At 42.8% G+C, this 15,907-nt stretch overlaps 1 protein-coding gene across 1 annotated transcript in view; it reads right to left on the bottom strand.

Annotated features, from left to right (window-relative positions):
- The window catches only part of LOC122804931 (natural resistance-associated macrophage protein 1-like), a 757,143-nt gene that overhangs the window by 123,381 nt on the left and 617,855 nt on the right, over positions 1-15,907 (bottom strand). Inside the window, exon 13 of the mRNA XM_044075149.1 lies at positions 13,143-13,216. Coding sequence (XP_043931084.1) covers positions 13,143-13,216 — 74 coding nt within the window. The remainder of the gene's footprint in view (positions 1-13,142; positions 13,217-15,907) is intronic.

The raw sequence follows: 15,907 nt of genomic DNA, 5'->3' as shown, positions 1-15,907 counted from the left end.
GAATAACAGGTGTGTCACTAGCATGGATTCTCTGAAGGGTATGAAGCTGTAACCTGAAATGTTTGTCATTATTTACCAATGTCAGTCTTAAATGATATGCCACTAACTTGTCAGATAGACACAAGGTTATGAAAAACGGACCACAAATAGGGACAATCCCCAGATATTGCCTAACAAACAGAGAAAGTGGATAGAATAACAGATGTGTCACTAGCATGGATTCTCTGAAGGGTATGAAGTCGTAACCTGAAATGTTTGTCATTATTTACCAACATCAGTCTTTAATGATATGCCACTAACTTGCCAGATAGACACAAGGTTATGAAAAACGGACCACAAATAGGGACTATCCCCAGATATTGCCTAACAAACATAGAAAGTGGATAGAATAACAGGTGTGTCACTAGCATGGATTCTCTGAAGGGCATGAAGTCGTAACCTGAAATGTTTGTCATTATTTGCCAACATCAGTCTTTAATGATATGCCACTAACTTGCCAGATAGACACAAGGTTATGAAAAACGGAGCAAAGATAAGAGGCAAACAGCTGTACATGCAGCGGAAATATGTACAGTTGAAAGGTATGATATGGAGATATATATACACATATATCCACAGCCATAATCCAAAGCAAATTACGAGATGAGGAATGTACAGACATATGTATATATGTACAGATATATATATCTATACACACACGATACATGAATAGGGTGTTATAACATACACAACACACCAGTCATAGGTGAGTCTGTAGGCGGTCACACTGCAGCTCCACACAGCAGGCTATACAAGGCGATAGTCACTTACATCTTGCTGTTGGGTAACTGGTTCTGCAACATAACCTATGCACCCATGCCACACCTCACCAGGTATGATGTGACTGTCATTCTCCATGTGAGTGTGACTGCCCTGAGATGCCACTTCACAGACTACGTGTGCAGGGACATGCAATAGCTCACCAGTGTTGTAGTCCTGAAGGTGTGGGCCTAGCCCTGGGGAGCATTATGCATTCATCCGGACCCGATACCACTGTACAATGACTGACTGTGTCACTTCAACAGTTGCCTATGCTTCTGCTGTCATTCCACAGGCATCTGGTATCTGTCCGCTTTGACTGACCTGGTCAGACACAATGCTTTGGCACAGATGATGTGCACCTGTCAGCCCTGGGAGTACAGATCACATGTAAGGCTCTTGCTGCTTCTATACTGCCTGTCTTGCACAGTTTCCAATAACAGTCACCGGCAGAATGGGAACTGGCAAGCAGGACATGGGGTCATGTGACACATTGCTTGCATCTTCCTCTGTGACGCACGCAGGCAAGGCACACCTTATAATGCACCACTCCAATATCTCTGCAGTGACTGGGACCTGCCTCTAGGTTCTGCAGAGCACAAATGCAATGACAGGTTATAGACAGACCATACCTTTCAGGCACATACCTGGTTCGGCACACCCATAGCTGGGTGTTCCCATATCCCACTATGTTGTACACACATCCTGGCTAGTTACTTAGCACAATGCATCAGAGGTGCTCCACGTGCAACTAACTGTGTCCAGAACCACTATACACATTGTAACAAGCTACAGATTCAACAACATACCCCACGGTTACCAGACCTCATTTGTTGGTGTACTGGACAGTAGGGCTCAGACAGCTACTACTGATGTATGACTGACACTACCATACACTTAACTGGGATAGCCACTCATGTACCGACACATCCATGAGTCATAACCTCCACTTAGCTGGATCAACCCATACACACCACCTCCAAGACCAACATTAACCTTGACATGAACACTACCAACATGTGACTGGTGTTCCACACCTGGGGTTATTCCCTCATTGGTGGATTCCAAACATATGCTAATCAACCTTGTTAGCCACATCCTGGCACCACACCCTTCACGGCATACACAGTACATGAGTCCTACAACACCTGCTACAGACGTCTTATGACAGTGGTTGTTAACATCATGACACCCATGCAGATGGACAATGCACTTACAAATGCTGAAACATACCCCAGTGCACTTCATTAGCACATACACAACTGCATGGATCATGCTATTCCACACAGAGCCATGATGGTACACACCAGATAACAGATGCCACTCTGGTGGTCAAGTTCCGTGGACATAATGTACAACAACAGGTGGAGGCTGTTGCACAGTGGTGTACAATCCCATGGGTGGGGTAGCTCACTGGTCAGCCTCGGTAGGGCCACGGGATCCCTCATCACATACTCCAAGACTAGCTACGTAAACATTACTGCAACACTTTCCGGGGTGTACCACAAGGCATTATGGCGGTATGTCAGTAGTCGTTGGCAACACCCACATCTGCTCTCACATACAACAGTCACTCAGGAACATTACAGCCCCAGGTGATGTTGGCAACATGCTGGCGGATGGATTCAATGCTAACATTACACCCTCTCACTCACTACGGGGCCACAATCCATGCAGGAATATTGTGGTGTCCCTGCGGTCACACCTACACAGTACTTACCTGCACTCTATATGTCCTGGGACACTGGCCCCATGTCACCTTCCAAAGTCCCAGGCTGTGATGTCCACAAACCTCTAAACGACATGTCTCCCCACTAGGCCACCATATTCAGTAATAGCCTTGTATCAGACATTGTGGCCCCTGAATGGCACACAGCAACATTTATCACACTCCACACAGGTGGCACCACAATGCACGAGTGGGACTATAGTCCTACACACCTGACTGGACTGTTCTGCACGGCTATGGGGCACATCATCAAGGACGTCATTCACAGAGACATTGTTGGGCTCCGGTCCTTTGATGCCACCCGGGTTGGACTTGTTAGGACCAGAGCATGGCCCCTACACCTGGTGGACTCCTTTCATATAGTTACCAGGGTAGTTGATGATGGTACAGGAGTCCACACATCCTACATTGTCCTCTCATTGCCTTTCAGCACTGTTCTCCATTCTGGTATTGACAACATACACATCCACGTGCACATCGTACCCTATGTCTCAGGATATTATGCAACGTGGCTCATAGACAGGACACACACAATGAGGGTAGCATACCATAGTACCTACTGCATTTCAGTTACTTTTGCCATACCACAGTCCTCAGTCATTGGGCCCCTCATGTTCAGTATATGCTTCCCTGAGGTACAGGCTAGCACAGAGGGACTTTCCCTGCCTAGCTTTACAAACCCCTGCATACAAAGCACCATGATTGATCCACCAGCTGATACTGACTCCATCCATATGGGTGTCACTGTGATAGATACCTGATATGAATATCATGGCCTCAAGCTGCATGACACAAGGTGCATGAACATCACCTTTGCATTACACCATTCACCCACTGACTATCACATAGGTGGTAGTCCCCTACATACATGTCACATTGTACATGTTTGTAGTACACACGTATGTTGCACCCACTCCTGTGGTTACCATATTGCCACTGTGGTGTGGATATCCTTCTACGTGGCCACACTTATCTGAACTGGGTGTGTAGCTGGTACATAGGCACCCATTGTACCTCTGAACTCAAGATGTCTACACACATTCAAGGGCACACCACTCCATTTAGGGTGCACCTTACACAACAGCTACAGCTTTACATACCACACCATTAACACGCCATGACGTTTATTGAGCTCCGACAGTTAAAGTATGCGGCTGAACTACGGACACCATGTCTGTACACATTTGCATACTACATACTCAGGGGTGACCCCTGCTGAACAGACAGGGCCCATGTCCACAACAATATTAATGGATATACTCCACATACACGACATAAGCAAAAACCACTGTGAGCAACATGCTCATGGATATGTGCACACACGCAACAATGAGTGGGATGTGCTTGAGGGTTACATTCCCAAACCAGTCACTCACCTTGCTTTGGAACATGAGTCCTATGTACATCACGCAGAGACACTCAGTAGCACTGTTCATGTGATACTTCCCTTGGTGGTTGGGAGACACATGTACGCCAGGGATCACTGCAGTGGCTGTACTGTGCAGAGGTGCAGGTAACACATGGCTCTGCTGTTCACAGGACACTACCCTAGAGAGGTGCCACTGGTGTGAACACTGTAGTTGTGCTTACACATAGACTTGCCAGACTGCATAGTACCCCACTATGAACCTGTGAAGCTATTACATGTCCTGTGTGCATGGTTACTTGGCAGCCCTTCCATTTAGATTAGCTATCATGCTATTGCAATGTCCCATGCCTACAAGCCATATGTATCCTGTTATTGTACATGCCAATAGAAGATACCTTTGGTATGCATGATATGCCTGTTATGCTGTGTAGAATATCTGACATATCTACCTACAATACTATACATTACACATATTTCACATAGTATCCCATAATGCAAAGCATACTTGCACAGCGGGACCACCTTAGACATGTCATTGTCGTTATATGCCCATACACATGCCTACTGTGACAGTATATCAACATATACTATCCCCTTCTATGGCACGTACTTGTTGGACATACCCTACCACTGATGGCGGGTTGTATGGAATTGTTCTGTTTAAATCCCTCATGTAGCATCCCTTGTGGTGTTTGTGATGTGTACCTTGTGGCCCACTGCTGGATGCACAGTTTCTACATGCGTTAGTATGCTCAGCAAGACATCACTACATAAATACCTTTTCCCACTTTATGCATTGCGGACACTTTTAATTAATGCAAACCAGGCTATACATACAGTAAATAATTAATAAAAAACATGCTATACATAAACTTGCATACCAAGTGTTCTACATACCTTGTTATCGTTACGGACTTTCGTCTCTATCTCTCTCATACTGCTTAAACAGATAGTTTGTATGAGCATACGGTTTGAATGTCTAGCAAGTTATCCTTATATACGTTGATACCTGTAACATGTGGTTTCCTCCCGCCAATTGGTGTTCTTGAATGACTAATTACTTGCATATCAGCTGTGAAGCTACTCCATTCGCCAATTACACACCAACAGTGGGGTATAATTTAATTCTCCACTTGGGCATTGCCCATTTGCCCTACCTTCGGGGAGACGGCCTGTATTGTGTTTTATTCATGTCCCCTGTGGATTGTGTGTGACAGCTAGAGTATGTGGTTCAACATGTGGGTGTTCCTGTCATCCCAACGTCTGATAACGGACTATTGCAAACAAAACCTGTAACGTCGCCATTTGTTCCATTATATAACGGCTGCAATTTTGCATAGCGCCTTTAATTGTATCTCTCACAAGGTATGTTGACGGTTCTGCAGATGTAATTGACTAACTGGATGTTTGTGCTGTTACTGCAGTCTGTATTGCTATAGTTTCTAGTGTGTGGGATGTTGGTGGGTGTACGTAGCATATACAGGTTTGTGGGGCTTGCATTTCTACATATTCCATATATATGTGTGTGGGCTCTGTCCCTAATTAAAGAGCTATCAGTTAGTAGACTTATGTTACGGGATTGTACATTGGGCCATTGTTAATTGGTTTCTATATAGTATGCAGGTGAGGTTGATACTTCCATACCTCCGGAATTGCAGCGATATGTAAAGGGATATGTCTAACTGACAGCTATCCCGTGTATTTCTGTCCCAGATATTTGCAGTCATTGCGGTTGTGTTGGTAACAGAACCTCTTTGCCATGGGTTACCACCTTTTTTTATGGCCATTGTTGGACACTTTGCAGGACGCACAGCTGTGTTTACAGGCCAACACATAGCCATGGTCAGTACACAGGTTAGCACATACTTTTATCCTCAATACATACCTATTGTGGGACTTTGGCTACTTATCATATTGCATGTAACATTTACATTTCTTACATACAGGCATAACTATTTAATGCAACTATTACATTATATATGGGACATATTAATGTCCTACAATCCTGGACATTTGCCCTTTGTAATGTTTTATGTCAGGACACACCTGCCCAGGGAGGGGCTGTCCCTCCTAATGTGGGACAGGTGGTAACCGTATGCCTACGGCTAGCTATACCCACACCTACCATAATGATCTACCGCCGAGTTGGCACTAACAGACACATGATGCGGACACACACACATTACAGTTGCACAGAGACGCACATGGCACCCTCAACACACACATACACAGACTACGGTGATCACAAACACAGTTGAACACAGTACCTACGTGGACCGCAACACTGGCAGCGGTAACTAAATGTCCCTTCATATCATCATACTATTACTCATGGTTGTACTGTTCCGGTACTGTGTTCTTTTGGTATTTCAGCCTCGTGGTTACGCATGTCGGTATGTTACACATTCCATAGTTGGCAGTATCCTATTTATTTGTACCTCCGAGGTGTTATGAATGTCGTTGACCTATCCATATATATTTTCAGATATCGCTGACTCCGTATATATCAACATATATCACTCTGTCGCCCTTTCTATCTGTATTATATATATGTGTACATATATATATATATATATATATATATATATATATATATATATATATATATATATATATATCTGACGGGGAAAGTGACAGGCAAGCTACACCTTTCATTGTGTACTTGGTGTATACTGTTTCCTGGACTCCGCATGTTTGTGTTTGTACCTGTCACATTACACACCTGCCGTAGGTTAGGATTACCAGCTGTCCCACTCTGCGAGGGACAATCCCTCTTTGGGCAGTTGTGTCCTGCAAAATATTTGTGAACATGGCAAATGTCCTGGGATTTTAGAACATACTTATTTCCTATAGTTTATGTAATAGTTGCATAAAACAGTTATTCTGTATCTGAACCACCTATATGTTCTAGAAACAGAATAAGTAAGTAAACATTACAAGAATGAGCTTTTATCTAGGCAAAACAGTGAAGTTCTGCATTTCATACTGGCCGGGTGTATGTGTTGGCCTGCAGACATCTGATGTATGCCCCACATTGGTCATTTGAAGAGGTGGCAACCCTACCATAGGTACATCTTGCCTAGCAATAGTGTTAGGTGATTCTATACATGATTGAGTGTTCTACACCTGGCAGTGGTCGTTTTATCCTTCAGAGCAGGCGCTATTAGTACAGAGGTGAATAATGCTGGTTTCACCTGTTCTGGACATCATTGACCGTGATCTGAGCGATATTCGGTGTAGCTTATCCCTGTTTTGCGCATATCCATATAGTCATATTTAAACGTCGCTTACCAGAAGTGGACAATGCATATTCCCGGTAATGTGTGCTAAACATGATCTGCTGACCTGCATCCAACATGCATTACTCGTGCCTTCGGGATTACGTTACATCCCTTGCAGGACGTGGGACCGGGAACATGCACGACGGTCACTGCATTTAACATATGGCCATCTGGGATTTGTACATGTGTTATGTCATTTTGTAAGTGGAGTATACTATGGCTGTTACTCCATACTGCACTCACATGGGTAACTCAGTTAGTTTACATATTGATGTGTCCAGTTAATGGTATGTCCATGTGATGTTTACTGGATGTGCTCCGGCACTGGGTATGTATATCTCAGTGAGCCACACACGATACTCTGCTACACCTTCAAATGACCATGGGTGGAGCATGCTGGGGTGACGAATACCTGTCATGGGTACACCACATGCCTTGACACAACAACCATGATTATATTATGTGCAGCCCCTCATTAACGCAGCAGGGACTCTGTGCTGAGTGTGTGCAGAACAGTGCTTACACACATGTGCTCCTCTATGCGACAGTTGGTTACTCGATGTTGTGGCGACAGCGGACACTGTTTGCCCCATTTGGTGTATGGCCTCTGACAGTCGGCCGTGAACCTACCATTGTACCTGGGATCCTATACACACAGCACCACCATATGGTGATAGGCGCATGTATTGTTCAGGTGTTGACATTCCTTGTTCCTATAGCTGTTGTGTGTACAATGTTTGATGGCTGCCTATGTGGGATTCACACAGTGGGCCACCTATAAATTACAATTTACAGGTGGTCATGCTTGTGTGCCATTCATTTTACTGTGTGTGCAGGTGTGCAGGTGGAGAGGTGTGTCAGTCCATAGGGGCCTACACTGTCAGAGTATGTGCTATATGTTCCCTCTTTGCCAAGGCGTAGGCATATTGGCCATGCCTCCGTCTGCCTACTGGGGCTGGCATAGTGTGTTCATGGTCTGAATCCCTCTGTGCCTGTGATAGCCTTGGCAATTGCGGTGGGCTGTGAGGGCCTTTACCATTTTGTCCCTGCTGCAGCTGTTTCCGCAGGATCATATTATGTAGCATGGCACATACTATGACAATGTGGGCACACGTGCCTGGAGAGTACTGCAAGGCTCCACCAGATGTGTCTAAGCACTGGAACTGTGATTTCAGCATCCCAAACACATGCTCTATGATGATTCTGGTTTGTGTGTGTGCCTCAATATGGCATTCTTGCATGGGTGTGTGTGCATTTCTGATGGGAGTCATCATCCACGGCTCCAGTGCATAGCCAGCATCCCCCACAAGGTGGCCATGTGGGATGTCCCCCCTGACAAATACCTGATACAGCTGTGAGGCATGCCAGATATGGGAGTCATGGTAGCTTCCAGGGCTGCCAGCACACACATCCATGATAATGCCCTGGGCATTGCACACGACCTGGCAGTTGATGGAGTGGAATCCCTTGAGGTTTATGTAGTGCCTACCATGATCACCGGGTGGTGACTTGATTTGTATGTGTGTGCAGTCTATCGCACCCAGTACCTCTGGGTAGTGTGCCACACGGTGGAAGTGACACATATTGCTGGCCAACTCCACCTGAGTTCGGGGGAAGTATATATGCTCATTGGCATGTGGTAACATGGCATCCAGGAACTGGTGTAGTACCCTGGATGCTGATGCCTGTGAGATCCCCATTATATCTCCAGTTGGCCTTTGAAAGGTACCTGTGGCTAGTATTCACATGCTTACACATACCTTTGTGTCCACTGGGATGGGTTCCCCTCTGTTATTTCTGATTCTCAGGCATGGCCGGCACAGCTCCACTATTTGCTTTAAGATATCCCTGTCCATCCTGTAATGCTCTACTATCTCCAGATCATGCAGCCCCTGGCAGGTTACCCTTGGTCTGAACACTCTTCTCCTCCTCCAGGGCCTGCAGTGGTTGTCGGCATCATCCTCCACAACACCGTCAGTCTCTAACACATGCTGATGAATCACAGCTATGGCAGCTCCCAACATGTACATTTTAAAAGTTCCCCGTGTGTTTACACCTATGGTGCAGTGTTTGGGAATTCATAGGTGTGTGTAGGGTGCTTTCACACTTTATACTATTGTGCTGTGAACACCGATGATGTCATAGGGTGTGTATGTACGATCATAGCTACAGGGTATCTTATGTGTTTTACTACCGGAACTACTATTGTGGTGCCTTTGGTGTTGAATTACATTTGGCTGCTGTGGATTACCTCTTGACCTTCCCATTACATTTCTGCATGTTCCACCTACCATTTTCTGGCATGCATCCAGCAGCCTGCTTTCATTTGTACTTTCCTAGACCTGGCGTATCTTGCGTAATGTGTGCTTTTGCCGGTCTACTGTCAGTTTGCTTTGCTCTGCTATGGCAGATCTCCTATCTTTGCAATCCAATGCCTCCCCTCCTTTCTTTGCATTCTGATGCCTCCCCTATCCTGTTTTGCAGGTTTCTGCGAGCAGACTTGACAGCTGCCGTCGATTGGCCGCCGTGAGTTGATTGGTGTTGATTTCTCATTAGTACGCCAATTACCCTACTTCGGCATTTCCTTCTTTTCTTCCCCTGACCTTCCTGTTTGTGCTATTGTTTGCGCCGCGTGCATCCGCTTACTGGGTTTCGGGCACGTTTTCATCCCCGTACACATGCGCTTTTGGGCACCATGTGTGCTCTCAACTAAATGATTCTATACCTTCCTCCCCACCCCTGTCCTGCAGCTTTGCTTAGCAATGGCCAGGCCAGTTTGCATTGCTCCAATATGCTTGCTGCTACGGTGGCACACCCCTCTGCTGATGTCATGTATCTCCTCTGAGCCACTCTTCGGTATTATAGTGCTGCGCCGTATGGTTAAACCTTCATCCGGCGGGACATTTGCGATTCATTATTATCTGCCGCATTTGCATGGCATTGACTACTAATTCATAGTTACCACGCCGAACACTGTCGCAGGCCCTTAGCAACCCTTGCACCTTAGTTGTGGTGTTCCATACCTACCATTGTGTATTATGGTATAAACCTGATTTGTATTACATTGCGATTTTATGACATTTTTATATATTTTCTTTATGTTCCAGTTTGTGCACACATGCCCTGCGGTTGTACTGTGCGTTACTGTGGACATGACATTAAATGTTGTTTTTTATGCATTGTGCATCTTTTCTTATGCCATTGGCTGTGTATTTAGCCATTGGCATATGTTAACTTTGTAATACATGAGTCTGGTCCGCTTCCAAAGCTCCGATGTTCTGTTTGGGAAAATGTAAACCGTGTTTTTTGGTTTACATTTCCGTGGGCTTACGCTACACCTGCACCACTTCATGAATCACTATCTGCCTTCATTTGCATTGTGCGACACTGCACATGGGGTGATTAGCATACCTATGCCGAGGGCTGCGCAGTTCTGGTGTACGCTGGTAGTGCACGTGGTATTAGATCGTACCTGATTCACTCGACGGCCATATTTGGCATTATTCCGCCTACGCTACGCCTGCGCCTGGTGCAAGCTTCATGAATCCCGGGGCATATCAAAAGCCCACAGCTGTTAATCATTTTTTACATGCTTCAAGTATGCACCCCCCATCTTATTGAATCTCTACCCTTTGGGGAATTTCAACGTGTATGTATGAATACCTCTGATGTGAAGCTTCAGGGACACTATTTATTGGAAGTGGAGAGTAGACTCGCCTGTAGGGGATATTCGAAGGAGGTGTTGAGTAGAGCTAGGCAAAATCTGGAGAGTGGGGGGAGAGGTAAGGAGGTTTGTTCATGGGGGCTCTTTTTCTGGAAGGGTGACTCAGACTGATATTAAGGTGATGGAGAGGTTATTCTGTGTTACTAGGTACAGTCCCTTTTCAGAAATTTTAATGAAAATAGTTAGAGTGTTATGGCCTATGGTAACCTCAGGTGAATTTCTAAGTACAATTTGTCCTGAGAGGGTGACCTTCTCCTTTAGTTTATTGTAATTTAAAAGAACTACTCAATAGACCAATCAGAATTGTGCAGTCCACTTTTAAGCAGGTGGGGTTATTCGCAAGTGGGAATTGCAGTATATGTAAAAGAATACACAATCTTTCAGGTTCCACTATCATTAGTCGTATGTGGCCAACGAAATAATTAATTGCAAATCCTGTGGGGTTGTTTACATTTTGGGATGTGGATGTGAAACCACATGTTGGTACCTATGGCAGACAGAATGGATGGCAAAAGTAAGGGAGTTGGAACACTTGGCTGATATCAGGAATAGCAAGAGGGAGAGCCCTGTAGCTCAACATTTTCTTTCGGAACATGGTGGAAATGGGGCTTCTCTATTTTTAGTATTTTGGCACAACCTTAAGGACTGGGGGGGGTTGCTCTAAGTTGAATCAATTGGAGACCACATTCATCTTTAATTATGGTACCCTTTACCCTGGGGGGTTAAATTTGGAGGTATGTTTGAATTTTGAGAGGGATTTCCCTAGTCTTGTAGTTTTTATTATATGGAAAATATGTGTATCTTGTAGGGTGCATTTATTTCATATGTATTTAGATTTGTAATAATATTATTAACAAGGGAAGTATGCATGTAGATACATTTTTGCATTTAGATTTATTTTACATTTGTTTACCAGGAAAGTCCAACTTGGAATGAAGCAAATTTTCAGCAGAGGCCCAAGGAAAAGCACTCCAGATGCATGTCTTTGTAATGTGAGAGGAAACTGTAGCACCCAGAAAAAACCCACACGAATGCAGGGAGGACATGCAGACTCTGCACAGAAGGCACCCCAGCCGATAATTGAACTGGAGAACCTCTTGCTGTGAGGGGACGATACCGCTGTACCACTGATATGTATTTAAATTTGGTATTACTGTGGGGGTAGAAAAAAAGAAAAAAGTAAAAAAAAATCCGGTGGATTGTTTCACCGTTTTCATTGATAATTTTCATTGTTTAATTGCTTTATTGTTTGATTGATTAATTATTCAATAAGGGTATGTGTATTTAAGGTTGCTGTTTTTCTGAAAATTTTATCCCTTGAAGGCAAAAAGTCGAGGTACTAGGAGAATAAAGGGGTGCATTGACTTCTGTGTTGTTTGTTATTTTTTCGTTATTGAGTGTGGTGTTGGTTTTGCAGCAATTTCTGTAATGCTGTTTATTCCCTCCTTCTAGAAAACCAAAGTCATTCTTTGGTCAATTGGGTACTCATTTCCACAGCTGACCCTACAGACTCATGAGTCAGTTTTTGAACCAGGATAATCAAACACCCCATATGAATGCCCTGCATTTTTTAGCTGGCTGAAATATACGGCCATTTAAAAGGGGGTAAAAGAAGGAAATTAAGTAATATTTGTAACTTTGCACAGGACTTTCCAGGCTCCAGCTGAATGTCATGCATTATTTGAAATCTGTGTGCAATTGTGACAGTGGCATGGTTTAAAACTTACTGACCAAAAGGGGATAGAAGATGTTTTTAAGCCTATCACTCTGGATGAAAAAGGGACAAACAGCAGTGATTTTTGTGCTCTTCTTTAAAGATGTCACAAGGTCAGAATGAAGGTTGTCTGACTGGGTGTGTTTAAGCAGAAATACATGGTCACGTCAAGCCCGATGATGGCAAACTGGAAGACTACAAAGGTACTCAGCTGTGAACAGAATTTACCGACCAGTGGCAGTTGTACACATCAACCTCCACAGTTTTATTACTAGCACTAGATGTATTAGCACTGATAGATGAAGTATGTGGTAGTAAGAGCAGTTGATACAGAAGGTAGTAAGCAGTGGTGTATATATTTATTCTTAGTTTCCCATGCAGTGTATATAATTATGTATGTGGGGATCTGTGCCAGGTAGGGTGCAGATATGGTTTACTCAATATCTGAGATTAAAATTCATACCACAGTATAAATATGGCAGAAACAAATATAGTATTCCTTTGATAAAAACTGATTTCAAACTTACATTCCATTTGCAAATTCATGCATCACGTTCGGCATACTTGTGAAAGTCAGAATTGGTAGAAGAGCAAATGGAAGCTAAAAAATAAAAATAATAAAATGACATATTGTTTAACAATACAGAAAAAGGTTGAAAAACAGTTCAAATATGTGAAAAAGAGAACTGAGCTATTTTCAGCTCCTTTTCAGCCAAGATTCCCTAATGAGTAAAACAAAGTAAAAATAAATCCGGATTCATACATTTTTCCACCACACTTCAGAAGGTAACAAATAACTGCTTGTCTGATTACTGTTATCACTGTGCCAATATTGTTCCATCTGGCATTCCTATTAGAACACCAAAAACTCAAAATAGCGAACGACCTAAAGGTCAGAAATGCCGGACCTTGATCTGCTTTTTGTGAGATCGTGGGACAGTGAAGATTGGAATATTTTCCCTTTCCTCACTGTAGTGCAATCTCAGAGTTGGTCTATATATTTAGTGGGGTGGGGGGCACAGCCCCATACAATAGCAAGTCCGAGGTCTTGCATTTTTGACCTTTAGTTCGTTCGCTATTTTGGATTTTCGTTGTTCTGATATAGACCCTTCTGTCTGTAGGCTACAAATGATTTTTAAGTTTAAGCCAAACATACACGATTTAAAAGCAAACCTGTATCCCACCTAGTTAATACTACCTGGTTATTTTTAAATGTAACTGAAATGTAACTTCTTTTTGTAATATTTTATTGAAGATTACATAACACCAACATTTTACACACACACACACACACACACACACACACACACACACACACACACACACACACACACACAAATAGACATACACCCAGATAACATAGCACACACTCACGCATCACTGCACCACCTACTTGGATCTAGGGTCAGATTATGGAAATGCTGATAATACTACAGCTCTAGGCCCACATTCCCAAATAGACCTGTGTTCAGTTTTTTTGAGATTATTTAATTATTTTATTAGTGTTTTTTTTAATAACTTTCTTATATCTTAGTAAGCCATTCTGCTGCTTACTGCAGCAAAGCTAGTTCATTGGTATATGTTGTAAAAAACTTGTTCCTTAATGCATTCTGCTGTCTGAATGTTGATTACTATTAAATTAGATTTTATTGGTTACCCAAATACATGGCAACATTAGAAACATGTTTACTATTCCTTTGATTCAGACAGTTAGTATCCTTTTTTCTTCTTCTTATTTCTGTATAAATAATCTATTGGATCAGCCAGCTGTTATAGTTCTAAAAAATAAGTAAGTACCTTTCTTGAGAGTGAGCAGTAGGAGATGTGGTATGGCTGTATTTATTTGGAAGAGATGTTGATCACTGTTAAAATGATCATAGATGGTGCTTGTCAGTATGGCACTGTATGTGCCTGACAGCAACAAGTTGAAATATATTACTGTGGCCATATTTTTTCAACAGCAGACATACTAGCGTATACAGACAGTGACCTTCTTTAGAGGAATGTGTGTGCTAGTGTGTGTGTCTGTGAGTGTGTGTGTGTGTGTGTGTGTGTGTGTGTGTGTGTGTGTGTGTGTGTGTGTGTTTATGCAGATGCACATGAGCATGCATGAGCAAGGAAGCTCTATCATGGCAAATGCATTGTCAAATGTCTGCACATATATGTGCGTATATGTGTGTGGGTGGGTGTGCTCATGTACATGAACGTGCATGAGCAAGGGAGATGGGACAGAGTATGTGTGAATAAAGTATCTTTGCAGCTTTTGTTTGTAGGCATTTTGTGTGATCTCTCCACAGTCAAAGTGGGGGTATGCTATCAGAACAGCCATATTCATCTTTGACAGACTGTTTATGCAAGAGACTGAAATTAATGTCTGTGATATTTAATGAATATAGTGAAGTCACAATACATGTTTTGACTTTCCTGGTGTTACTTTATTTTTATAATTTCATACCATCCATTCTGCAAATGTTCTTAATTTCACAACAAATATGCAAATTGTTATTTTTCTTTCACACGTAAGAGCATATCACATAAATCATAAATATATTGAACTTTTATAAGATAAGAACTTCAACTGCTATTTATTTGTGTTTGACAGTGACTTGATTCTTCCAAATATTTGGAAGTATTAAACTATATTGATAGGCACTGTGAATAAGTCTACATAGACAGGAAAAAGGGCTAGGTTGTCAAGTTGAACTATAGTCCTTTTCATTTTGAGTCAGCATATGACTTCTGTCAAGATGCTTTATGAAGTTCAAGTCTGAAATGTATATATGCATACTAAGAGGTCATGATATCAGAAGTAAAAATCATACACATTTTGCCAGACGAGGGAGCATTTTCTTACTGGTTATTTTCTAAGGCCCAATCACATATGTTATGAAAGCTGCTGTCAAAATCGGGATTGAGATGCACTGAAGTCCTTGAGAGGAAAATGACAGTCCTGCATGTATACTCTACATAGCTATCTGATTATAATTCCCTGAAAAGTTTCATCATGGAGACTTAAAGGAAACCTACTGGTATTTTACATATAGGTAGCCAGTACAGTGTTTCAAAAGCCTTTTTAGTACCACAGTCTGAAATTTTGAGTTATAGATGCTTTCCACTGGGAACATTACATGACTTGAAATAAGTATGCAAATGAGACTGCTTTTAAGAGTAGATGAGTACTAATTCGTCAGTTTCACTGTATCAAAAGTATGGAATGAGATCCCTTTTGAAAGAAGTTTTTATCCATTGGCGAGTCATTCTAGAAGCAGTAGATCATTGAACTAGGCAGGTC

The sequence above is a fragment of the Protopterus annectens genome, chromosome 6.part0 (assembly GCF_019279795.1).
Source record: "Protopterus annectens isolate FY-2018-M chromosome 6.part0, PAN1.0, whole genome shotgun sequence".
Taxonomy (NCBI): Eukaryota; Metazoa; Chordata; order Ceratodontiformes; family Protopteridae; genus Protopterus; species Protopterus annectens.
The sequence above is the reverse complement of the archived record's forward strand: the minus strand, read 5'-3'. Positions and strand labels throughout refer to the sequence as shown.